This window comes from Cryptosporidium sp. chipmunk genotype I (assembly GCF_004936735.1).
Source record: "Cryptosporidium sp. chipmunk genotype I strain 37763 chromosome Unknown contig_21, whole genome shotgun sequence".
Taxonomy (NCBI): domain Eukaryota; phylum Apicomplexa; class Conoidasida; order Eucoccidiorida; family Cryptosporidiidae; genus Cryptosporidium; species Cryptosporidium sp. chipmunk genotype I.
The window spans coordinates 134,526-162,153 of NW_027125625.1; the positions used below are offsets into that span (position 1 = coordinate 134,526).

A 27,628-nucleotide genomic window follows, 5' to 3' on the forward strand; every position below is an offset into this window, starting at 1 on the left:
AATAAAATTTTATTTGGAGTTTAATAGTTATTTATTTTCTGATAACTCCTTATTCTCTCTCTTTTCTAATCGAATTGTATTAACAATATTAACATTTGAACTGTTTATATAAAAATCCTCCATCTCCAAATCACATTTTTCCTTTTCAAACATTAATTTAATCATTTTCTCTCTTTTATTATCATTATACATTTTTAGTATTAATATTATTCCAAGTAATCCTGTAGTCAACCAAATTATTGCTGTTATTAATATTAGAGTTATAATAATTTTTCCAAATGGAGAAGAATTAATAAATATATAGATTTTATCTGGCATTATTCTATTCATTAATTTAATTAGTGAACTTTCACCCTTTTTTAATTCCCTTTCCTTTACTATTCTCATTTCAATTCCACTTGGATTTACCATATCCCCAAAACTTCTCCCCAAATAAGTCCTCCTATACCAATCTGAAGTATTATTTCTTAATATTGCTATAAATTCATCAACCTTTCTTAGATTCAAATATAAATCCTCTTCACTATTATTATCGCTTTCATCTTCATCTTTTAACATTCTAATTCCATTGATTGATTCATTGATTTTCATTCCACCCTTAAAATGGGTTATAACTCGTATTATTCCCAAAGAATGATCTAAACCTACATCTACTATTTCAACTCCATGCTCATTTATTCCCAAAACTTGAACTATAGACTGCTTAAATGAATTAATAAAGTTATCATAACCCATCGGCATGATTCTCTCATAAAATCCAGATAATTCAATCTTTAAAGCAATATCTCTCCTCTCTCCTTTTGGAATACATATATAACCGTTACCATACCACCCAACAGGACATGAACATATATATGATCCAACAGTATTTGTACATATTGAATCTTCACCACAATCATTCAGTAACTCCTCATTATTTTTCTCATCACATTCATTCACATCGATACATTTCAAATCTTCATTTAATGATGAGATTTTATAACCTTTTTTACATCCACAATAGCGATTATAGTCTTTATTTTCCAACTCATTTGAAATAAATGATAAAAATGTCTTTTCCTGATAATTATTAATACTTTTTCCATTAATTCTATTCCTATAACTTTCCAGACTATTCTCTATACTTTTTCCTTCAACTATGCATTGCAATCCTTTTGGACAAAAGTGTTTTTTTGCTCGGTCTTGTTCCTCAATTACCCCAGATAAATCCAACTGGGTTTCTGGACCTATCATCAATCCTTGAATAAGCTTGTCAAAACAAACATTTTCCTGAACACAAGTCTTTTTTCCATCGCCATAATATCCTGGCTTGCAAACACAATCATAACTTCCCACCTTATTTATACATAAAGCAAGAGGATGGCATGGTCTCTTTAACCCTGAAGGAGTTACTATATGCCTTCTTATTGATGAAAATGGCGAATTTAAAATACTAGTAATCTCCCTTGTTCTCTCTATTGTTGGATATATTGCATTATTTGTATTATAACCCATATAAATATCTCCCTGTTCTTGCTCTTTCTCTTCTATTCTAAACTGTCTATTATGCTCTTCGCATTCATTAATATCCTCACAACTATGCCTAAAAAATATATTCCCAGTCTTGCTATCTATTAATCTTATTACCTGATGTTGAAATCCTTCATCACAAATACAATAATTATTCACTCTATTCATTAATTGATTATGATGATTCCTAACACTCTCATCACTATGATTTTGAACAGAAAATATATTTCTCATTACATATGAAGAACTATTCATATTTGTAATAATTCTTGATTTTAAACATTTAGAATTCTTCCAACAGGTTCTTCCATCCATATTATCACATTCAACATGTATTGAATGACTTTCTAAAAAATTCGGTATCATTTTCTTATTTTTTCTTTTATTTTCATCAATTCCTTTTTTATTCTTTATTCCTATATCCAATACCTTCTCACAATCTTTATTATCATTAAAACAAAATATATCACATATATCATCTTCCAACCAACCAGTATTACACTCTTTTCCAGTATCTATTTGCCTCAAATCTTTATCTAAATGGTAATCTTTCAATTTACTCCCAACATCTACATTTACACCCAATATAGATAACTCATCATATCCACTAGCAGTTATTGAATATCTATTAATCAGCACTCTTCTCTCCTCTATCCCATTCAAACTTTCATGAGATTGATATTCCTTTTCTCTCAACTCTATTTCATGATTCCAATGAAAAACTTTATCTTTTTGTATTAATGTAATCAACTGAATTCTTTTTGATTTTATCGAAATTTCATCATATTTTGGCAATATATTTATACCTATTAATGGATAACTTAATCCATTCAAGTAATCTGAGAATTTTGAATATAAATCACATATGTGCTGATAAATTTCATCAAAGTATTTATTTCTTCTTGTATCCACTTTTAAATAATATATTAAAGGTACCAAATAGCCTCCATCTTCTTTTTTCTTTTCAACCATTCCTTCAGATGATGATATTAATAACTTTGATCCACTAAAAGTCTTATTAAATACTAAATATGCAATGCTAGATCCATTTTTTTCATTTTCTATCTCATCCTTATTATTATAATATAGAAAATGGCCAGTAAAATGATTATTTTCCATATCAGTAATTAGAGTTATATTTGAATTGATTATCTTCTCCCGTATCTTTTGATATATTTCATATCCAACATGTTTATAGGTTGTTGTAATAATACCATTTGACTTAATTCTTGTAGGAAAAATTAATGAAATAGGTACCATATTATTTATACTTTGATTAATCGGATAAGTAATTAAAGTCTGAGATGATATTACTTGATTGTCGATTCTTGAAGTAAGCAAAATTTGATTTATTGAATTCCCTTGACCAGGAATTATACTTAATAAAGTTTTATTTACTTTTATTCCAGAATCAGAATTGAAATTAGAATTGATTTTTTCAATATTATCATTACCCTTATATTCCAGTTCCAAATTACATACTTGACCAGGCTTATTAATCAATATGTCACTAATTATTTGTACCCATTTATAATTTGTTTGCTTAATATATCTCTTTGCAAGTGTTTTTGCTGCAGCTTCATTTCTACATAGTACCTGCTGATCAGGATCCGGATAGTATATGGATATCCCTGTAAACCTTGATTCAAAGAAATTATTATTTTCATTAAGAGCATTACTTAAGACATACTTTTTATTCAAGTCTCTATTATTAGGTAATTCTCCTTGACAATTGCCATAAAATTCGCTTTCAGGATCATTGCATTCTTGAATATTTACACTAGCAATCTGCATATTATAATATGAATCCAAAGTTAATGCCAATAGTTCTTGGATGGAATTGTCCAAATGAAACTCTTGGGATAGATAACTTCTTAATAATTCAAGCATATCCCCCATGTCATAACAGCTGCATAAGTTTGAAATATCACAATTCTCAATTTTTTTTGAATTCAAAATGGTTCTCTTTAATAAATCACTAATATTTTCTCCTCCACACTTATATAATATTGTAAAGAGATTATAAAGATTAAATCTGAAAACACGGTAAAGCTCAGTATTCACGAGTGATAAAGTTAATGGATAACTTTGTGAATGAAGAGTATATCCATAAACAATTCTTGAAGCATACTCTAAAGGAGTTGCAATTCTATATTCGTAAACTTTATTTGATCCAAAAATCTGAACTTCATCTTCAACTGATCCTCTTTTAGTCACAGGATTTAAAGATCTAAAATTCCAGCCATGTCCTGGTTCATTATCTTCACTTGCTAAGATATAATTTGCTAATGAATTCATGACTTCCAATACATCAATTTGCATCATTAAACATGCGTCAAAACCAAGAATATCAAATTTGAACTCAAATGAGAAATTATTTCCTGTTCTTCCTCCAACTTTACTATTCATCATTCCCTCCTTTATTCCTCTATACATTTCATTTAAAAACATTCCATTTCCATCTGCATTATCATGATCATCACCAAAACCAGACCATGCTGAGCCATGGTTCCAAAGAGTTAGTGCTGAATATATTGAGGGAAATGAGTCCAAGCTTTTTGAGATAAAATTTGAAAGTATATCTGGTGAATTTGAATCAACTTCTCCCAAATCTTCTATTATAATCCATACAAATTTTTTCCTAAATTGTACTCTCAATTCTTGAGTTAATCTCCATCTATATAGTATATAAGCACCAGTAAAGTTTTGTGAGATCTGTTCTTGTTTTATCATTGGATTCGTTAATCCACTTTCTGGGCACGATATTATTGGAGCGGAAACATCTTTGTTTGTAAAATCTTTGCACCTATCAATGTATACGACTAAATGAAGATGATCTGCTGTTTGAGTTTGTAATGGACTTGTCATTTCCCCCAAATCCACCAAAGACATTGACTCCAAGTTATTATCTGCATGAATAAAAATTAAATGTGTCCAGTATCTTTTGTCATTAATTTTGTCCTTATTTATAGTTGAGCAAACCTTATTATATTGAGCTTCCAATTGATCATTTTTATTTTTAGGCAATTCCACTGTTTTTTCTATTTGACTCAAAGCTCTTTCTTTCTCTGGATTATTATTAGACTTTTTTTCTGACCTAATATTACTTATTTTTTCCACATTATTATTATCATTATGATTATTAATAGCTTTCTCTATGCTAGAAGTAATATTATCTAATTTTAACTCTTTAAAGTTATAATATGTGTCCACATGATTATAATTTTCTGATAAATTTGAAAAACTTGAAATTTGTTGAATATATAAAATAAACTTAATAGTTACAAAAAATACAAAAATTATTTTTTCATTATTTCCCATTATTAAGTCTGCTATTTGTAGACTTGACCGGAATTTCTTTGAATCTAATTTGAAAACGAATACTAATATTGTTTATTAACATTATACATTATATATATATTATAGTATTTATTGTATAATTTTCTCTTATTTAAGATACTGCTTTTTTTCAAACAATTATTTTACTATCAAAGAATACCAAACTTGCTTATCTTTAATCCACCCACCCCCAAATTTTTTTCATTACTTAAAAATTGTTATTTTTTTTCTTACTTGCATGTGGTGTCAACTATATACCGGCTTGCATGCAAAGGCGCTGAAATGCAAAAGGCGCCAATGCCACTTACGTGGCAAGAAATAAAAATATTATACAGATTATAGGGTGGACATGAATAATTAAAATAAAGAAAAAATAATTAGCATTTTTAGACTAGAAGAATTATTTTTCTTCTTTTTCCATTAATTAAATAAAATATTTATTGATAAATCTGGTGATTATGGAAATATCTTGATAATTACTCACCTACTCCTCCTAAATAGAGTGTAAGAAAAAAGAGAAAGTATAACAAAAAATAAGGATGGATCCTGTGGGAGCAATGAAATCAATGATGGGAATGGTTGGATCTAATCTAGTTAGTTCAGCAAAACATGCAACTAAGGAAGTAGTGAACAAGATCCGCCAGAAAACCGACCCTAGATCATATAGTAGCTCTAAAAAGAACAAAAGTAAAACTGACAATGGACGTGAAGTAGAAGATACAAATATAAGTGGCAGTGTTGATTTGGATGATTCAATGGTTACTAAAAGAAGAGACGATGATAAGGGAGTAAGAAATAATGATATTAATGAGGTGAATCAGGAAAAAAATACTGATTTAAGTCAAGAATCATCAGATGACGAGTCTATTTTGGATTTTAGAGATCGAGTTGTAACAGAGCAAGAGTTTAAGAGATTAACAGAGCTACTTAGTAGGGATATAAAAGTGACTAACAGAGGTAATTCTGAGATGGAGAAACAAATATGGTTAACTCCAAGAAGGTTTAGGACTACAATACGGTCAGTACAAATTGAAAATTTGACAAAAATTGAGCAGAAGAACGTATTTTTAGAATTCTCGTTTGGAGGAACACTTACAGAAGTTAGGTTATTGAATAGTAATACAGGTCAAGAAGTTCCAAGATTATTGGGATACCCAGCATGTAAAGAATTTTATACACATACCGTTGATATTAAGCCATTTCATGTTGAGAATAATGATGAGTTACTTATAGATATTCCAGATGAAGATGATAAAGACTATAGTATGGAGCTCAAAAATAACAATTCAATTGAAATTTCATTGAATGAGACTTTCGAATGGAGAGGAAGTTATTTACATTTGGAAAGAGAATTATTTAGAATTATTGCTTGGAGAGCTAATTCAGGAACTGTTAATGATTTATTGGGATATAATGAGGATATATTAAAGAACTATGCAACAGGAAGTGTTAATCAAATGATTACACTATCAAAAAGAACACAAAATAACACTTCAAATCCAATTTTTAGAATTACATTACAAATTATATTTCAAGAAATTTATGATTTTCAGCTAAGCCTATCTCAATTCAGTTTAAGAAATATTGATAATATTGGCAATGAGAATTTCTGCTCTTCAGAACAGAAAAATTTTCAAATAAATTATAATGACCATGAAAATGAACACAATGATGAAAAAAAAAATAAACAAGGTAGTAGAAATAATAATACAAATTTAATCAATGATCAAAATACAGTAAAGATTGATTTAAGAGATGATGAAGAGTTAAATTTTAATGAAAAAGGAAGGCTTATTTCTGATAGTCATTCAGCATCATGTAGATTGAATATTAAGTTTCCATCTTTTGGAATAGATAATCCTTTACCAACTAAATGTACTTCAAGTTGGTCAGAATGTTATGAAAAACAAAATAAAATCATTATATGGGATAATATTGGTATGATTCCATTTAGAGGTACAATACATGAATTGGAAAGAAACAATTTACATGCAAATTTGGAGATTAATTCAATTGGTAAAGTTAGTACTATTTTTAAATCTAAAAAGCAAGTACATTGTACTTTTAGTCTTAAAAATATTGTCTATTATCCTTATATTCAGACTGAGATTAAGCTTCCAGATGGAGAACCTTGTATTCTTGAAGGAAAGATAGAATTTGGAAATATACCAAAATATCATCAATTGGGTAATATTTTAGAAATTGATGATGAAAATAAACTATATCTTATAATCAAAGTTGTTCGAATTGATAATTTAATCTTGAATATATATGAAGTCAACAATATTCTTCAAGAAGCTGAAAATGATGATTCTATGGATGTTTATGTTCAGTTAAGCTTTGATGGTAATAGAAAAGAAACACCTGTAGTATCTGGTACATTACATCCACTTTTTCAAACTGAACTTACATTTATATTGGACTACATTGATCATGAAAAAAAGCCTAATGAACTTGATGCCCATTCTTTAGTTAAACTTTTAGAAAGAAAAGGTCCGATTGTTATTGATGTCTGGAGAAAAAATAAATCTTCAATGTCACAACATTTAGGATGGACTGAAATTCATTGGAAAGATATTCTTATCAAAAGCAATCATAGTAATTATTCTGGAAATCAATTCTCTGTATTTTCTGATTTAAAAATAAATCATCAACTCTCGACTTTAAAATTTGACCCTACTAATAATATAATGGACGATATTGGAAATGCATGCTTAGGCGCCAACGTGCTTAGGCGCCAAGAGTACAGAAAATTTTATGATCGTAATCTAGGAAAGGAAGTGGTATATGAGACAAGAGTGTATCAGGATGGTAGTTTATTATATAATTTAGGTCAGAGACCCAGTTCATTAAGAGCGTTCACAAATGAAGCTATATCACCTAGAGTATATTTGGAAATATGGACAAAACCTGATTTGAGTTGCATGTATAATATTGCTTCATCATCGGCATTGATAGGAGGCAACCATGGAACTAGAGGCGAAGTGTCCAAATATCTTGTTGATCGGTTAAATAGAATTGTGGAATGGTCGGGTATTGGTCCATCATTAAAGAATTCAAGAATAAGATCAAATATTTTTTATTGGGAATATGTTACTAAATCATTTGAGACTTGGGGAAGGCAATATTCCTATTATAGTTTGGATTCAAGAGGAGTCAGACACTTACTTCCATCATTCTTGCAGCCTTTGAAACCTCTAGTTGGTGTTGATAATTCTTCTAAAGTGCATCATTTTGTTCATTCTTTTCCCTATTTACCCAGTACAAATAATGAAATTTGGAGGACTCCTGATTTATTCCTATTATCAAGACAAGGTACTCCATTTGATCATACATTGCTTCAGGTATGTCTTTTATTGGGTTTAAATAGAGTAGCCTTTTTGGCATGTGGTACTTTATTGAATAGAGATCCATATTCATGGGCAGTAACTTTACATTATGAATATATTAATGAAAATGGTGATTTCTTTAATTTTAATAAAAATGATAATTTATTTAGCAAAGAAGATCATGGAATTAGAGGTAGAAGCAGGAGGATTTCAACCCTCAGCTTTGGAAAAAATAAAAAACACAGTAATATGAGATCAATATCACCAGCATTAATGAAAACTACTACGGGTGATAGAAAGAATTATAGATTTGAAAAGAATAATAATTTTGCAGTTAATAGAAGTAAAATGAGATCATTATCTCCAATTTCTATTAATATCAGACAAAAAATCAATAAGACATCATCAGTTAAAGGTGCTAATACAGGTATAAGTAAATCAACAGAAGCAATTAATAATAATACTATTAAATCGTTATCAGCAAATCCTGAACAAAATTCTATAAGATTTTATGCATTATTTTGGGATACTGTAAAACATGTTGTATATAGAGTTAACGATATTGTTCAAGAATCAAAACAGGATGAATTTATTCAATGGATTAAAGAAGAAGGATATGATACAACTCAGTTAAATGAATTAGCATTAGAGTCATTATTTTCTCAAAGAAGTTATCATCAAGATAAATACAGAAATATACAATATAAGCCAAATTTCTGTTTAAAAGTCGTTAATAAGTTGCCATATAGAACTTTGGATTTATTGGTTAATCATAAAAATATATATGCAAATATACAACAAGTTAATGATCCATTAAAATTATCATATAATTTAAGTGATAATAAGCTATGGTTTTCATTTTTTCCAAGAAAAATTGATCAGTTCAATCATATTAATATGAATAATCAAAGAATTCAAGGTGAAATTGAAAATAAAGGAATATTGAACTTATTACCAATAACACAGAATAGTTCAAATATATCAGCATGTTTTTCATGGCCAATAATTAATCTTGTAACTGATGTTGCTAGTAACAAAGTTGGAAAGAGTCATAAAGGAAGAGCTGTTACTGGTGGTAATAATAATAGTGATTGTAGTAATAAAATGGATGATTATTTTGATCAAGATCAAGTTGGTAGATCTAATAATAGAGACAAAAATAATGTCGATAGTGGTGATAAAAGTAAAAATAGAGGTATTAGTGATGGTTTAAAATCATCCCAAAAGACTATTTTTGGACTAAACATGTCAAAAAATGAGCATTCTAGTATAAAGAAGAAGTTTTTGGAGAATAATGTGACAATGGATACTGAATTAGATTTATATTGTAGAAGTATTCATGATGAGATTATGAGATATGTACAAATTCAGAGATTTCAAAAGTCACGTACAATAGGCACAAGATGGAATAGAGAGAATGAGAATATGATATTTTTAAGAATGGGATTAAAGTTATTGGGTAAGTGGGAAATGTCGGATCCATATACTCGCGAGTATTATAAAAACAAGAGTGAATTTTTGAAATGGAGGGAATCATTCTTATTAACAGTACCAACTAAATATAGGATGAAATATGCAATATTGACTTTTCCATGCAATGTTCCAAAATGGATAGCTCAACAAGTTTGGTTTAAATGTAACTTTTTATCAAACGAGACTGATAAAAGATCAATATTTTCTTTATCAGTAGATGTTAATAGTTGGCCAAATAATATTCAATCAATAAGGATATTAATATTAGTAGTACACCCTTTGAAGTCTAATCAGCTTAGAAAGCTTCAATTATTACAAAAGATGAATATATCAAATTCTGTTAGTAATAATAATAATAATAAAAGTAATCAATTAATGAAAATTAATATTGGAATTCCTTCAAATAACCAAATAACTAACATTTCAGATTCAAATAAAGAGGATGGAAAAGATAAATTAATAATGGAAGACTTGGAAAAATTAGAAATTCCAGAATTTCCGAAGGAATTATCGATAAAGGAAGGTAATAATAAAAATTTGGAGAACAAGAGAGAAAGAAGAGCATCTTCAATCATATTCTCAGATGAAGATGATGAACCAGAGCTTAAATTACTGCATCCATAATGAAATTATATATTTGAATTAATTATTGATGAAAGTAGTTTCTAAATAATACAAAAAGCCCCTTCTACTACTTCTTTTTCCAAAATCAAGTTGGCTATTATTAAGTTAGATATACTTAAATGCAAACATTAACGATGAATTTGTTGGTATTATTTTTCTAGCAGAATTTGCAAGTTTTCTTGTTAAATTTAAAATTGGGATCTTTGTATGTTTTTAGAATTTATAAAGCTAAAAATCTGTATTCAAGTCAAACTTTTGGTCATCTTGGTTGACCATTACTCCAGCCATTTGGTATTCTCCAACTCTCTTTTCGAAGAAATTTGTTTTACCTTGGAGTGAAATAAGGTCCATCCAATCAAAAGGATTGGTGACATTATATATTTTGGGGACATCTAAAGCAAAAAGTAGTCTATCAGCTACAAATTCAATATATTGAGCCATAAGTCTGGAATTCATACCAATAAGATCAACAGGAAGAGAATCACAAAGGAAGTTTCTTTCAACATCAACAGCTTCTGAGATGATTTGTTGTACTCTAGAAGTTGGTAGTTTAAATTTAAGGGCTTTATAGATTAAGCAAGCAAAATCAGCATGTAGTCCTTCATCACGGCTGATAAGTTCGTTTGAAAAGGTGAGTCCAGGCATAAGTCCACGTTTTTTAAGCCAAAAAATAGCACAAAAGCTACCAGAAAATAAGATTCCTTCAACTGCACAGAATCCAATAATTCTCTCAGCAAAAGATCTATCACAATTCATCCATTTAGTTGCCCACTCTGCCTTTTTTTTAACTGCTGAAATATGAGAGATTGCTTCAAAAAGCATTTGACGTTCTTTAATTTCAGTAATATATCTATCAATGAGTAATGAATATGTCTCATTATGTATTTGTTCAATAGCCATTTGAAAAGCATAATACATTCTAGCTTCTGGTATTTGTATTTCTCTAAGAAAATTTACCGCCAAGTTTTCCATAACAATACCATCACTTGCAGCAAAAAAGGCTAGAACATATTTGATAAAGTGTCTTTCAGGATCTTTAAGACTTTCCCAATCTCTGGAATCTTGACTTAAATCAATTTCTTCAGTAACCCAAAATGATGCTTCAGCTTTTTTATACATTGACCAAATATCTTCAATTAAATTTCTCATTTCATTTCTATTCTCTCTGCTATATGTAAGCATCGGTTCATTAACTTGATTTATTTTTATTTCATTGACAAGTTTTTCAATATTTTCATCTCTTTCCTCGATCTTCTCTCTAATTATCACATTGTCATTTTCCTTTGTCATCTTTTTTATTTGAATTTCGTTACTTTTCTCTGTTTGTTGTCTTGATAATAATATTAATAAATACGTGTGTGCTGCTTTTATTTTATTACTATTAATATATATATATATTTTTACGAAAAAAGAATAAATATATATTTTGACAAAAAAAGAATAAGTAAACAGTTTTATTTTAATAATTAATTTCTTTAATTTGTCTGTGCAAGTTGCTTTCCTTCAATTTATTGACTTACCTGAAATTTATTATTACTTTCTGTGTCTTGGCGCCTAATGACGTGTTAAAAAAAAGTACCGGTAAATATGCTTTAATTAATAATTATTTAAAAAATGTGGGGTGAAAAGATGTGGGCAAGTGGCGGGCTTATGGAGCAATGGTAGTAATGGCACTAGTTTTTGAATTAGTAATAGTAATTTTGAAATATTATGAATTATAAAAAAATAAATAAGTTAATATATACTTGTAGGAAGAAGAAGAAAAAAAGTAAAAAATAAAATTTTTATTACAATAATTTAAGATCAAAAGATTCAATTTCACTTTTTTTTTTCTTCTATTAATTATCTAAATGAAACAGACATTGTATTTTATTCCAATAGATTAAAAATAGAGATAGAGGAAAAAAGGGGGAGGAATAAAAGAGAAGGAAAAAAATTTTATGCCCCTTTTTCTTCAATATTTTCAAGTATGAGACGCCGTCTGGGTACCGTTATACTTACTTCCCTCCCCCAAATTTTTTACACAAGAGAAAAGAGAATTTAATTCAATTTAATTAATTTAGAAAAGATGAGTGAATCGAAGAAGGAATTACTAGAGCAGCAGAAGAATGAGTCAGTATTATTAGATAATCCTTTTAGATGGGTATTATTTCCAATAAAATATAGTAGATTATGGAATTTATATAAAAAATATGAGGTATCGTTTTGGACAGCAGAAGTAATATCTCCAATGGAAGACAAGATAAAATTGGGGAATATGGATGAGAAATTGATTAATTATATCGAAATGATATTTGCAAAACGTATTCATATTGACAATACATGTTTAGATACTGTAATGTTGACATGCGAATTATTAGGACAAGTACAAGTACCAGAAGCAAGAGGCTATTTTTCATTTACAATGTGTATGGAGAATATTTATAAAGAGTTATTCATGAATTATGTTGAAATGATACGTCAAAATAAAGAAAAGAAGGAAAAGATTGGAAAAGAAGATGGAAAAGAAGAGAAAGATAAGAATCCTCAGAGTACTGTTATTTTAAAGGAAGAGTATGGGTATAATTTAGAGAAGAAATTGAATGAATTAGAAGATTTTGTTAAAATGAAGGAATTAATGGGTAACTTTTTTGATGAAGATACTTTATTTAGTGAAAAACTTGTCTATTATGTAATAATTAAAAAGATATTCTCATCTAGTATACATTTACTTAGATTTTCTTTTTCAATGAGAAATGCACCAGAATCTGAATTGCCTACTCAACTTTGTGATGGTTTAGATAGAATACGTAGAGATGAACAATATCAGGTTGAATTTTGTTTAAGTATTGTAAAATCTATGAAAACTAAGCCAAGTAATGATCAGGTGGTTAATTTGTTAGAGCAAGCTATTATGTTGGAGAAAAACTTCATATTTTCAGTTGTAGATCCACAAGTTCTTCAAATTGAAAGAGAAGATATTGTTGCTTTTCTTTTGTTTAATGCTGATGAAATACTTGTAGATTTAAAGTATCCAAGACAATTCAATGTCTCCAATCCATTCGTAAATATTATGAACGATTTCCCTGCTCCTTCTCAAGAAGAAGCCGTTGCTAGACAGACTCTTACCCAAACTCTTAAAGCTGCTCACTATAAAACTTACCAAGAAATTTCTAACAATCAATTCTCTACATCTCAAGATTTCTAATTCATACTATAAACTTAGTTTGTTACTAATTATTTATCTTTAATATTCAGGTTTCTCTTATAACATTAGTTAGTAGCATATTTTGTTTATGTATTTATATTTAGTTACTTATATATATAAGCGTCTGCATATACACTAGTTCTAATTATTCAATTTTCATCCTTAATCCGCACTACTGAACAAGATGGAAACTTGTTCAAAAACAACAGAAGATATTCTAAGATTTGAAAAGAAGATATAGAAACAGATAAGAGAATAAGAAACAGAAGTACAAAGAAGAAACAAATAAATAAGCAGATAACAAATACAAATATTGAAAATAAGTTGGAGAAGACCATATTTTCCTTTGAACACTTTATTTATTATCCGAATCACTATATAAAGCGTCCACTTATATATATTCCTTCTATGATATACATTATTTTCATTACCAATTTTTTATATCAATAATAATGTTAATAACAATCATAATAGATTTCTTTTTATTTGCTTCATATCATAATTCTATTCAACTTTTCCTTTTTTTAAAAAAAATTCGCATTTAGAATTATTTTTTACATAAAAATGACGTGTCAACAACTTCCCGCCCAGCTCCATTTATAATATAAACATTTTAAATTGTCCATGCAAGTACTACATACATGTTTTGGCGCTATATAACATTTATATTACGATCTTATCATTAATCTTCTAGAAGTATTTGGATTTTGGATTCTTGCGGGATCAGTGGCAGATGTGTCTACATCAGTAGTGGTAGTAGTAGTAGTGGTTGAAGTTGTTGTTGTGGTGGTAGTTGTAGTAGTTGTTGTGGTAGTAGTAGTAGTAGTAGTAGTAGTTGTTGTTGTAGTTGTAGTTGTAGTTGTTGTTGTTGTTGTTGTTGAAGTTGTTGTTGGTATTGGTATTGGTGGACTGAACTTATTTGTAAAGTTATTTAAATTCAAAGCATCTCCCTTATTAAAGATTCCGAAGGCTGGGAAGAATGAATTGTTGTCCTTATCAATACCAACAAGTCTGTAGTCAAATGAAACAGGTAATGGCTCTAAAGGTGTACCAGAAATAAATTCTGGCAATACATTATCATAAGTAACCACAGCAAAGAATAAAACTGTAATTAAACCAGTTGGATTAACATTTGGTTTTAATGATGGATAACTCAATCCTCTACCAAGTAAAATAAGTCCACCATCTGGTTGACGGCCAACAGCTTTCACAATAGCACAAACATTGATATGTTCAGACTTACCAAAGAATGGACCATTAGTGTAAGTCTCTGCTCTACATACCTCATTCTTATCTGTCATATAATCCAAAATAAGTGATTGAGAATTATCTTGATGTTCTGCAGATGCCATACTACAATGTTGCGGTAAACTATTAAGAGACATAATAGAAGGAACAACGAATTTACCCTTAACCATATTGTATCCAAATACAACATCATCCTGACCTCTATTACATACACCTTTTGCTGCAAATTTACCTCCCCAAAATTTCTCAATACCTCTCATATCAATATCTCTTGTATCTGTTAATAAATCCAACATTGTGCCATACATCATACCTGTTGGAACTACATCTGGCTGTAAACCAACCTCCAAAATACACATTAAATCACGACTATTTTGTATTAAATCATCAACACTTGTTATATTGTAAATTGTACCTTTCTCGCAATGTCCATCTCTTGTAAATGGAAGACTTAAATAATTTCTATTTTCAACTCTTGGTCCTCCTCCAAATATCGGAATACCTGGAAGGTTAAATGATTTAGATTCAACTTTTTGATCACCAGAATCTGATAAACTATTTACATTCTGTGTATATCTGTCACCTCTATTCACTAATGGATCAACAACTCTTTTTGAAAGCATTTGCGCTCTATTTCTAAATGATTCCATATTACCCCCAGAGCTTGGTTGAAATGTAGAAGGTCCTTGTTGTGGTAATGAAGACGAAATTCCTGTTGGAATACAACTAACTTTACCAAAATCCAAAATTAAACCCAAAAAAAAGTAAAATATAGATACCTTAAATATATTATTACTAGTATTCATCATCTTAATATTAATATTTTACAATTTATACTTAATCCTTTTTTTCTTCCTTTTCTTACTTAATTTATGTTGTCCCAATTTATTGTCAAATTTGACAACTTTCTAATTTATTCCAATCTTATTTTGTACATAGTTTTTATATATAACTTTTTCATCCTAGTTATCCCAAATTAATATCATTATTTAATATTTTCTCTATTTCGAGATTTATCTCTAAATTTATTTTTTTTCTTTAAAAAAAAACCCTCGTATATATACCTCGTCCACATGTACAAACACATGCAATATTGACCTACCACCTTTCTTCTACCCGCAATTTAAATATTTCATATTACGTGTTTTTTCAAATATTAAAATGCATGCATGCATCTATGTGGAAAATAGTAAATACAACTATTAATATATACGATAAGTATTAAAAATAAACTAATAAAATTTTAGATGCAATTATATTTAAACTAGTAATTATTTTTAGAAAAAAAATAATCTATCAATTAATCAAAATACTAATATTGTATTTTCTTTCTTTATTTTCTTTTTCAACTTTTTCTGAATTAATTAAATAGAAAAAAAGACTAAATGGGGGTTAGAAAACAAGCGAGGATATAAAAGTAAGTCAATATTAAACAAAAAGGCGGGCCGATACTCAAATTTTTTGTTGATCATGAGAAAAAGAAAAAAAAAAGATTATTTATTTAATTGAAAATAATAAAGTTGGCTTTTGTGAAATAATTGATAAAACTTTTATGGATTAGATATATTATTTATATTATACATTTATATATTTATGTATTTATATATAAATATATTTATATATAAATATTACATTTAATCTTGGATATTAACAATACGCCAAACTCTATTTCTTAAATATTTCTTTAAAAGATTTTAATAGGCAAAGTTATTAATCTGGAAAGAATATTATTTATATTAAAGATTTCAAATTTTTTTTTTAAAACAAAAATAGAGATTAAGTTTAAAAAAATGTCAAAATATACCTTCACCGAGTATAAAAGACTGAATAATACCATATTCAGATTGGATGTATTTCCATTCATTACTATTTACATTGTTCTAATTTCCATCTTATTAGGAGAAATATTCAGTTTAAGTGAAACAATCTCTTACAAAGATGTTTTTGATTCCTTCATTTATTTAATAAATTTCATTCAAAACCTTAATAATTTAAATACAACTGTGGTACCGAATGAACAAGTATTCAATAGCTTAATATCAAACAATACAAATAATATAGGAATTTCAGAATTTGATGATTCAAATATGAGTGAAGAGTTACAACTTATTATTGATAATGTCCCAATTAGATATATTGTTGCAATTTTTATCACAATCTTAATAAACTTATTAGCCTTTCTAATGACTCAATGGAATTTGAAATTTAAAAGTGTTATTTGTTTTAATAAAATTAAAAAGAAATCACATGGAACTTCAAGTTTAAATACCAAAGCTACTACACATATTATGGTAAAAAGTTCCAAATACCCAAGTGAACTTTGCCCTTTAAAATATTCAACATGTATTGAGCATGTTGGAAAGCTTAAAGATTTTAACTCTTTAACAAAAATTAAGTCATGCTGTATTGTTAATATGAATGGGTCTTTTATTATACAAATTGATGCAAATGATTACCATAAATATAAACCAGAGCTTGAGAAAATACTATTTAAAAATGTTAATAAAAGCGATAATTCCAATTTTTTACCGAATTCTTCAAATATTAATTGGATAAAATTAATCAATTACGAAAAGAAAACTTTTATATACGACCAATCAAAAGAAACTTTTATCAAAGCAAATTACCCAATTAATCTTCCAATAAAATCATATTTTGATCAATTAATTCACAAAGGAGGATTAAATATGAATGAAATTATACTTCATAATAATTTATACGGAATTAATAATTATGAAATACCCAGAGAAAAATTTCTAGATTTATTTATTGAACAAATTATATCTCCTTTCTTTTTATTCCAAATCTTTTGTGTGCTACTTTGGATTCTTGATGAATATTGGCAAATGAGCTTATTTACTTTATTCATGTTATGTACTTTAGAAGCTCAAATGGTATTTAGAAGACTTAAAGAATTGGATGAACTTAGAAATATGAGAAGACCATCATGTTTTATTCTTGTATATAGGGAACATACTTGGAAATATATTAATACTGATCATTTATTACCAGGAGATATTATAGCTATTTCATCCACAATTTCCTCTAATTCTTCAAAAAATACAAATTTGGATGAAAATAACAATCAAGATGATGCAACTTCTATTGCTCCTTGCGATTTTGTATTGTTATCTGGAAGTATTACTGTCAATGAAGCAATGCTTACTGGTGAATGTACTCCAAAAATGAAAGTATCAATGATTTTTGATGAAAATGAACAAGATGTTAAATTGAATGAGAAAAATTTTAATATTGAAGAATTTAAAAATCATGTAATATTTGCAGGTACCAATATAATCCTTACTAGATCTTCAATTGTTACAGAAAATAAAGAATTCCAATCAATTATTAAAAAGATTTCAAATGAATACCATAATTGTTATTCTGTTGATAATATGAACTCTTATAATAATCAAATTAATTCAAATGAAAAGTATAACAATAATAATGTAATTTCTTCTTACATTAAATATGATAACGATAAAATGATTTGTATTGGTTATGTTCTTAGAACTGGATTCAATACTTATCAAGGAAAATTAATCCGAACAATTTCATCATCAGCTGAAAAGATTTCATCTAACAGTTTTGAATCCCTTATTTTCTTAATGATTTTAATTTTCTGTTCATTAATAGCATCTTCTTATGTACTTTACAATGGACTTAATGATAGTTCCAGAAATAAATTCAAACTAATAATTTCTTGTATTCATATTATAACTTCAGTAATTCCTCCCGAATTTCCCATCACGCTTTCAGTAGCTGTAACTATGGCAGTTGTTCAATTAAGTAAGAAGAAAATTTATTGTACTGAGCCATTCAGAATACCCTTTGCTGGCAAGCTTAGAATATGTGCTTTTGATAAGACAGGTACATTAACTAGTGATAAAATGATACCACATGGATTATTTGGAATTAACTTGTACGATAATGATGAGACTTCCTGTATTACTTTTGAGAATAGTAATAATAGTGGTATTAATGATGAAGAAGGTGGTGAAATGAATAATAGAAAATCAATATCATCAACTTGTTCAGTAGATTTACCATTTTTATCTGATGTTATTATGGGATGTTGTAATGGGCTTTCCCTCAATGGAAAAATCTTAGTTGGAGATCCCATGGAAAAATCGATCAAAAAAAAATCATCTTGGAGAATCCATCATTCATCTGAAAATAACTACCACAGCTTAAAAGACAATTCTACGTTCTCCATAGTTAGAAGATACCCATTTTTACCAGAGGAGCAAAGAATGACTAATATTGGAATTTTGCAGATTCCCTCAGAAAACCAAGCTCAATCAGGTACATCTCAAGTTTCTTCTACTTCTTCACCTCCAATAATTTTTCATATAAATCTTTCAAAACCTAGTCCAAAAACATATGGACTAGTAATTTCCAAAGGGAGTCCAGAAATGATGCTTCAATTCTTTAAAAAAGATCAAGGATTTGACCAGAAATTATATAAAAATGTGGTTAATCAATGTACTGAAAAAGGTTACCGTATTTTAGCACTTGGTTCAAAATATTGTTCCATTAATGAAGTTAATAATCGTCATTTAAAAAGAGAATTTTTTGAAAGTGATTTGACATTTTGTGGCTTTCTTGCATTATATTGTCCAATTAAAAAGCATTCTAAATCTGTTATTGAGGAACTTAATAAAAGTAATCATCAATGTATTATGATTACTGGAGATAATATTTTAACAGCTTTCCACGTTGCAAAGAATGTATCAATTACTAATAATAATAAAGATATTCTCATATTATCAAAATCTGATGATGAAATCTCTAATAATGTTAATTATATCTGGAAATATTCAAATGGTAGTATTTTCAAAAAATTTGATAATAATTTAAATCATTTAATTAATATCAACAATGAATTTAATATTGGTATTACTGGTATAGTCTTCCAATCTTTTATTGAAGATTTTAAAGAAACCAAAATACTTGAAAAGCTTTTGTTATTTACAAGAATATATGCAAGAATGTCTCCAAAAAATAAGCAAACTCTCATTAACCTTTATAACAACATGGGTAATATGACTTTAATGTGTGGAGACGGTACCAATGATGTTGGTGCTTTAAAACATTCTCATGTTGGTATTTCTCTTCTTTCCAATGAATTATCTGATTCTAATAATAAAGATAATAATCATTCTAAAGTTAACATTAAAAAAAAGAAACCTAGCTTTTTTGAAATTAAAAAAGATATTGAAGCCAGAATTAGACGTGGAGAAAGGCTTACAAAAGCTCAAATTCAACAAGAAATTATGAAAGAACTTCAAGGAATGGATGAAATACCAAAAGTAAAACTTGGAGACGCTTCCATTGCTTCACCTTTTACATATAAAGGTGAATCTCCCAATTGTATTATTAAACTTGTTAGATATGGCAGATCAACTTTAACCACTGTTTTGTTAATGTATAAATTAATGGGATTGAATAGTATTGTCTCTGCATTTGCAATGAGTGTATTAGCTCATGATGGAGTCAAATTTGGAGATTTTCAAACAACTGTAGAATCTATTATTATGAGTGGTCTATTCTTTCTTGTACTTAGAAACAAGCCAGCTAAAAAGCTTGTTCCACAAAAACCACCAAATAGTATCTTCAGTCCAACGGTATTCCTATCATTCATTATTCAAGCTTTAATTCATTTGTTTGTAATTTATTTTGGATGGAAGCTTTCATATTCTCTAATGCCGTTGAATTATTCAACAAATATTGATGGACCTTTTGAACCAAATATTATTAATACAACAATGTATTATTTATACACAGCTTGTCACTTGGCTTGTTTTCTTTCAAATGCACAAGGTTATCCATTTACTACTTCATTATCTGAGAATAAATATCTTATTTACACTTCAGTTTTAGTTATTTCTTTCTTAATTACTTCAATTCTGGGAATTTTTCCACATTTAAATATGTTATTTTCATTGGTAACTTTACAAAACAAGTATTATCAATTAATCATGATATTTCTTGTAATATTTGATATTTTTGGTACATTTTTAATAAATAAACTGTTTAATAAACTTCATGTTTATTTTGATAAATGCAAACATTAAGATCAAATTAATATACTAGTTCTTTTTATTCAAAAAAAATGTGGTTATATTGTTTAAAAACTTTATATATATCCCATTTTAAAGTCGTATTCCAGCTCTTTAATTAATGTGGTATCCTGAATAATACTAGAAAGGTTATTTCTATAGTCTTTCAAAAGTTCTCCAATACATTTGTGAATATCTTTGATAAATGGTGAGCATGATTGTTTCATTAAGTGTTTAAGAGATAATAGAGTAGGAATAATATCAATAGCTAAACTAGCTTGAATTAATTCTTTTAACATATTTGCTGTTCCTGTCTTATTTCCATCATAATAAGTATCGGTTTCTTTTCCAAATGCTGATTCTGTAATATTTGTCGTATCTAATTGATTGCTTTCAAATAAATAGTTTTCAACTTGCAGTTTTGAAGAAGATCTGGAGTTATTATTATTATTATTACTATTATTATTACTGCTATTCACTCCTCCAATATAAGATCTTTTTGAATATTTATGATATATACATAAATCTGAGGAATATAGTAAACTCAAAGCGTCTTTTAAAGTCTTTCCATTATTATGTTCATAAGATTCTGGTAATGTTACAACACTGCTTTGATCAATAAAAAGAGCAAGAAAATCATGTACAATTCTTGTAATAGTTTCATGCTTTTGTTTATCACTTAAATGGTTAAATATAAATTTTAATATATACTGTTTTTCATTTTCATCAAAATCTTCAGTTGAACCAGAGTAATGTTTTGTAGAAACCATCTTTTCTCGTAAATTCCAAGATTTAATACTTGGATGATCAATCCAATTGTTTAAATAGCATAAAATCTCAATAAAATTTTGTACCAAAATTGATGTATTTGTCTTTAATAAAATTCTTTCAAATATTCCATGCGCAATATTTCTGATATTATTATCTCTATCTACTAGTGAATGAAGTAATCTAAGTAAATATGACCCCCTTAACTTAATATAACCTTGTCCAATCAAATCAGAAAGCAGTAAAAGTGATTGCTTTCTAAGTATTAAGTTCAAATCTTTAGATTCTTCATTTACTCGTTTCCTTTCTTTCACTATTATACTAAACATACTTATCAAATGAGGATCAACTAAAGGTGTATGTAAAATATAAAGATCATGAAGTATTATTAGTATATTGTTTCTTATAGAAAGAGGGGCATTTGAATCCTGTAATTCTGTAACCATGTACTGCATTATTACTTTCTTGGCTATATTACTAGTAGAATAGCTTGCTTTTCCAAGAGCCAAAATTAAAATACTTAAATTTGATTCCAAGTTCAAAATTGATTCTCCGTTTCTTTTCCTCTCAAAATGTTTTGTTTTAAATTTTTTATATAACTCCTCCAAATAAGGAACTAATTTTTCTATATTTTTTGAATCAATTGAATCTAGAAGAGAGACTTCATCTACTTTCTTAGAGTTATTCATATTCATATTTGTAATTGTATAATTTAGAAGAAAGAGTTCTCCTAAAATTCTTATATTAAGCATTTCATGGTTTCCACCCTTAAGTTGGCTCGAAAGTAAGATCAGCGAGCTTAAGTAAATAGCTTCAATACACTTAATTTCACTTTTGATATTTGGAATTATGCAATCCTTGAACTCGGAATTAACTTCTTCGTGTGAAATACCTCCTAAATTAAATAGAGAATTAACAAAATTCATCAAACTTGCTTGTTTATTCTTCTTTTTGGAATCATCTTTTTCTGCATTTAATTCATCCCATAAGTACAAAATATAAATTATGGTTGAAAGAGATGATGAATAAATGATTTTTTTGAGTAAATTGCATTTATTTCCAGACAATGATAATAATTGGGCTGGATATTGATAAATAATCAAGGTTTTTGTCAATCTTGAATAGAATAACGGTTTCATAAAAATAATCTTCTCATATAAAGAAATCAGCTTTACTTTATCAGGACTCGTGAGTATGTTTGTATTTTTTCTACTGTTAAAGTATGTAGTTAAAAATAGCTTGAAGATTTCAAACAAAGAATTTAATATCGTTAGCAAATTATTTTCTGAAATTACCATAATTATTATTGGATTGGTTTCTTTCTCCTCCCCTACAATGTATTCAGTCATAATATCATATATTCTCTGAGTCATAACAAAGATATTGTCCTTTTGTGTTTGATTTACATTATTTTGGTTTATGTATATGTATATCTCCTCAATGATAACAAAAGGTAAATCTGGAAACTCAAATTTATCACTTTGATTACTGTTATTGTTATTATTATTGGAATTATTATCCTGGTTATTTTCTTGTCTTTCCAAACTATTAAATTGCAAAAACTGGGTAAAGAATTCAATGAATATATTTAAAAACTGGATTAAAGGCTGTAACACCAAAGGATACTTTCTTAATATATTCCGAATACATATCCTATGTAAATTAATGATTTGTATTTGATTTTCCTTTTGACTTTTTAAAGATACCCAAGAAAATAGATATTCTTGTTTTATTTCTCTAATGTAGTCATTAATATTAATCTTAGTTGCGTTATATTCATTAATATATTCAGTTAACTTTTTAATTTGCTCTAATAGCATATTATAGCATAATTCTGTAATTTTATCGACCATAAAATTTTCAGTATCCATAATCGTTGGTAATCCATAATTTATCCACAAATTAGATACCCACTTCAATTGAGGAGAATGACTATATAAAGTGTGTAAACTCTGAATTGAATGTCTTCTAACGAGAATAGATGAGTCAGTTAATGTGTTTTTAAATAAAGTGAGTATGTATTTTTTAAGAGTTGGAATTTGAGCTTTTTTCAACTTTAAGTACAGGAATAGTGAATCCCATAATATTAGGGAACCTTTCCTACAAATAGCTTTTTCATCAGAAATACATCCGAGAATTAACTGAACAAAAGGAATTAATGCATTGTTATACTTTGAATGATAACAATAATGATTACCAGTATGATTAACTCCAAAATCTCCAAGTAAAATGGAAAGTCCCCCAATGATAACTTTAGCCATTTCTTCATTTAATAATTGGTAAATATCACAAGCTGAAAAGACTATTGCTGAAATCATTGTAACTGATTTTATTCTTATATTTGGGGAAATGTCTTTGCTTCTTTCCAATAATAAAATTAGCAAATTATAAAGTTGAATAGCCATTTCTCCTTGAGCAAAGTTAAGAACTGCCGTAAAGTTTTCTTGCTTGTTATCCATAGTTATTCCAGACCACTCAATACTTTGTCTAGCACTACTATTGCGTCTTGAAGAATTATTGATGATAACTTCACTTCTTAAATCCAAATCACCATTACTTCTAGTATTTCCAGGAGATTGCAATTGTTCACTAGGAACAATTAAGTTAATATTATCTTGAAAAATCTCAAATATAATTGAAAGCATTCTACTAAAGACAATGATTTGTCTATCAATAACGTTCATCTTGGATTTATTTTTAGAATTTAGTTCATTTAACGGCAATTTGGATGAAATATTTTGAATGAAGACAGATAACAATTCAATGGAAGAACGAAGTTGTAATATATATCCAGCTATATCAATAGCAATAATTCTGTAATTTGGTTTGGAAGAATGGAACATAATTGGTAGAATTGAGATAATTCTTCTATATAATAATTGTGGAAACTTGAATGGAAATGCACTCATTTTTTGGGTAATTTCATGATCGATTTCTTTTATTGTATTAATATTATACTCAATTTTGTAATTAGACAAGAATGAAATGAAAGAGTTAACTTCTTTAATACCACCAACAGGATTCTTTTCAGAATTGAATAGAGTTTGTTTCAAAATATCAAATAGCAACATTTTTGTTGAATTTTTTGTTTCAGTTACTTCAACTAAAGTTGGAATCAAACTGATATGTATTTGCTCCAAAACATTTTGTCTTGCTTCCGATTTTTCACTTAATAACAAATAGACCGAAAAAATATATCCCAAAATTGGATCATTCAAAAAGATATCATTTTCAGAGCAATTGTAATTATCTAGGAAACACCTAAAAATTACATTATCAATGTAATAAAACTCACTGTCTCTTAAGTCAGAAATTCTCTTCTTTAGTTCCTCCAAAAGTTTTACGCCACCAATCTGTTCAATTTCCCCATCACTCTTGAAGTTTTCAATTTCCTCAGCTTCCTCAATGAATAATTTCTCTTCTTCTATCGATAATTCTTCTTGATCTTGATCTTGAAATTCACCATCATAATCATCATCTTCTTCTTCATCACCTTTTTTTAAATGTTTACTCTTTTTTTTCGATTTTCTATTGTGGAAAGATTCTTTTTTTAAGTTCTTTTCTTTATTGGAGAAAACTCCGTATTGAATTTCAATAATCTTGTTAATGATAAATAATATATTGGGGTGAGAAAGCTCTGGAAACAATGTTGTAATTTCTTTAATTAAATTGAATATTTTTTGAATTAACAAAGTCTGAGTTTGAGTCTGAGTCTTGGAACCAATATTTGAAGAAGAAGCAATATTATTTGTTAAAGAGTTTTCGCTTCCTAGCAGAGTTAATGGTATCATTTTTCTCAAAAGAATGATTGATGAATATATGACAATTTCAAAATGTCTGTTCTCTATTCTTATAGTTCTAAATCTTTGAATAATATCTCCATTAATAGATAGTACTTTAATGTATCTATTTCCACCAATATTAATAAATAAAAGTACAATTCCAATAGTAATTATTCGTGAAATATTATAATCACCTTTCTCTTGTAAGAATGAAGTTATTTCTGGTGAATTATTGATTAAGTAATCATTCATTCTTGAAATTATCACAGTTAAGTTTGAAATTTCATTAATGAATTGACTGGTTTTGGGAAAATTATCATTATATACTAACAGGTCTGACATACCTTCAATTAGTTCGTTCAAACCTTCGAGACCTGTTTGAGCAAGGTTATTAGAAATATCCAAATATTTGCAAAACACAATAATACAACTTAATAATTTAAGCTGGAGAATTAAGCTTGCATCTGGTCCGATATTCCCCTGATCTTGTTCAAAATAGCTGTTTTCACGGCTATTATCAAGTGTACTGGGACCATCTTTATTATCATACCCATTACTACTTTTAGAATTGAATCGTATTTTTTCGATTCCAGAAAAGTCATTTTCTTTCTCTTCAGAATCAGAATTAGATTTGTCACTATTTCTTGATTTTTTCTTCCTACTCGTAGATGCTTTACTCTTCTTTGTCTGTTTATTCTGAGAAAATTGTTTCTTTATTTGGCTTTCATTAATCATTCTAATTATCTTTCTAATAATGAATGGTCTAATAGTGGTTATAACCTGAGGTCTATTTGGTAAAATTGAAATAATTAAATAAATCATAGCTGAATAATAGCATTTAGCATCATTAAAAGAACTTATATTAATAAAAAGTCTCCCAATAAATGATTTTATTAATCTTTCAAAGACTGATTTATTCATTTCAGAAGCTTCCTCCAAATTCTTTAATAAACTTTCCCAATAATCTGACATTTCATTCAAATAACTACCATTTCCTGAAGTTAAACTAGAGTAAAAAACATTAAATAACTTTACATAACTTTCAAGCTTTGAATTATCAATGATTATATCTTCAATTTCATTATTAACGTCAATTAAACCTTTTTCTATCTTTGAATAATATTCCCAACAATCAAATTCCTCATTCTCTAAATCAAATTCCTCCAAAGATAAACTATTTAATCTTGGAACTGAATTCCTCTTTCCGCTTCCCAAAACTCGTCTTGAAGCACTATTTCCAGTTAACAACCTTCTAGCCGATAAATTACTATTCAAGTCAACATTTTTTTTATTTTTGTCTAAATTTGCAACAACTTCGATCCTTTGAGTATGTCTCTTACTCATACTTTTTTCCTTTGGAGATTCAAATCACAGAGAGCCTTCTCTTTCCCATCCACCAAATTCTATTATTTCTAGACCTATATTCTCTGCCACTTTAATACTTTTTTTTCTTTTAAATATATTTGCAGTATATTATTCAATTTTCTTCTCCCGCTTTTTTTTTACATGTACTTTCTGTGGGGTACTCACCTTTATGGCCAAAATACACCCAGCAAAATAACATGTCAATATTTACATTGAAAGGAAATATTTAAATTTAGCATATTTCCCACTTGAGGGAAAAAAATTTGTTCCTTCTTTGAAAATCTGTTGATTAACTTGTTAATTAATATCATTCAAATCTTAAGCCTAAATAATTCTTTATTATTATATTTATTGTTCGCTTTTTAATATTTACATTAATTTTCTTCACTTATCATATTGCAATGTTTTTTTGTCCACATGAATATTAACACCGGTATCAAAAACAATACATGTGGAAAAAATTTGTGTTTGATAGCATGCACAAAATTTATGCAGATGCATGCAGAACACGTGTTTTTTTTTAATTTAAGAGTTTTACATTTGGAAGAAAAAACAGAATTAATTTTTTTTTTCTTTGAGAGAAAATTATTACAAATATATTAATAATAATAATAATAATAATAAAAGTAGTAATAATAAATTAACAAATATTTGGCAAAGAAACGATTAAAGAAAAATTGGAATAATTTATTATTTAATTAAAGCAATAAAAACAGAAAGAAAAATAATTACTACAATTTTGCAGATATAAACAAAAATACTATTATTATTATTATTATTATTATTTAATCTATTTTTTTAAAATAATTAAATAAATTTTAATTAAGAGAAATATCTATGTGTATTCAAGCCTATTAAAATCTGAGTTAAATCAGAACTTGGATTATATTAATTAATAAAATTTGCTGCAGCAAAGTTTATGGGAATAAAGTAAAATTGGGT

General features: G+C 27.7%; 7 protein-coding genes across 7 annotated transcripts; 3 read left to right on the forward strand and 4 right to left on the reverse strand.

Annotated features, from left to right (window-relative positions):
• Positions 1 to 27: 27 nt before the first annotated feature.
• ELE39_002037 (extacellular with a signal peptide) lies at positions 28 to 4,830 on the reverse strand (the record flags this gene model as incomplete). Its single annotated transcript, XM_067344887.1, has 1 exon — positions 28 to 4,830. The coding sequence occupies one exon, from the start codon at positions 4,828 to 4,830 to the stop codon at positions 28 to 30; it is 4,803 nt and encodes a 1,600-aa protein (XP_067199321.1).
• A 557-nt stretch (positions 4,831 to 5,387) lies between these two features.
• ELE39_002038 (uncharacterized protein) lies at positions 5,388 to 10,274 on the forward strand (the record flags this gene model as incomplete). Its single annotated transcript, XM_067344888.1, has 1 exon — positions 5,388 to 10,274. The coding sequence occupies one exon, from the start codon at positions 5,388 to 5,390 to the stop codon at positions 10,272 to 10,274; it is 4,887 nt and encodes a 1,628-aa protein (XP_067199322.1).
• Positions 10,275 to 10,502: 228 nt separating this feature from the next.
• ELE39_002039 (ribonucleotide reductase small subunit) lies at positions 10,503 to 11,564 on the reverse strand (the record flags this gene model as incomplete). Its single annotated transcript, XM_067344889.1, has 1 exon — positions 10,503 to 11,564. One exon carries the CDS (start codon positions 11,562 to 11,564, stop codon positions 10,503 to 10,505), a length of 1,062 nt encoding a protein of 353 aa, XP_067199323.1.
• Positions 11,565 to 12,342: 778 nt separating this feature from the next.
• ELE39_002040 (ribonucleotide reductase small subunit) lies at positions 12,343 to 13,461 on the forward strand (the record flags this gene model as incomplete). The annotated part of the gene is made up of 1 exon (XM_067344890.1): positions 12,343 to 13,461. The coding sequence occupies one exon, from the start codon at positions 12,343 to 12,345 to the stop codon at positions 13,459 to 13,461; it is 1,119 nt and encodes a 372-aa protein (XP_067199324.1).
• A 668-nt stretch (positions 13,462 to 14,129) lies between these two features.
• On the reverse strand, positions 14,130 to 15,518 carry ELE39_002041 (Thr stretch mucin protein; the record flags this gene model as incomplete). The annotated part of the gene is made up of 1 exon (XM_067344891.1): positions 14,130 to 15,518. One exon carries the CDS (start codon positions 15,516 to 15,518, stop codon positions 14,130 to 14,132), a length of 1,389 nt encoding a protein of 462 aa, XP_067199325.1.
• A 981-nt stretch (positions 15,519 to 16,499) lies between these two features.
• ELE39_002042 (cation-transporting P-type ATPase) lies at positions 16,500 to 20,786 on the forward strand (the record flags this gene model as incomplete). The annotated part of the gene is made up of 1 exon (XM_067344892.1): positions 16,500 to 20,786. The coding sequence occupies one exon, from the start codon at positions 16,500 to 16,502 to the stop codon at positions 20,784 to 20,786; it is 4,287 nt and encodes a 1,428-aa protein (XP_067199326.1).
• Positions 20,787 to 20,848: 62 nt separating this feature from the next.
• On the reverse strand, positions 20,849 to 26,665 carry ELE39_002043 (14-3-3 domain containing; the record flags this gene model as incomplete). Its single annotated transcript, XM_067344893.1, has 1 exon — positions 20,849 to 26,665. The coding sequence occupies one exon, from the start codon at positions 26,663 to 26,665 to the stop codon at positions 20,849 to 20,851; it is 5,817 nt and encodes a 1,938-aa protein (XP_067199327.1).
• Positions 26,666 to 27,628: the final 963 nt, after the last annotated feature.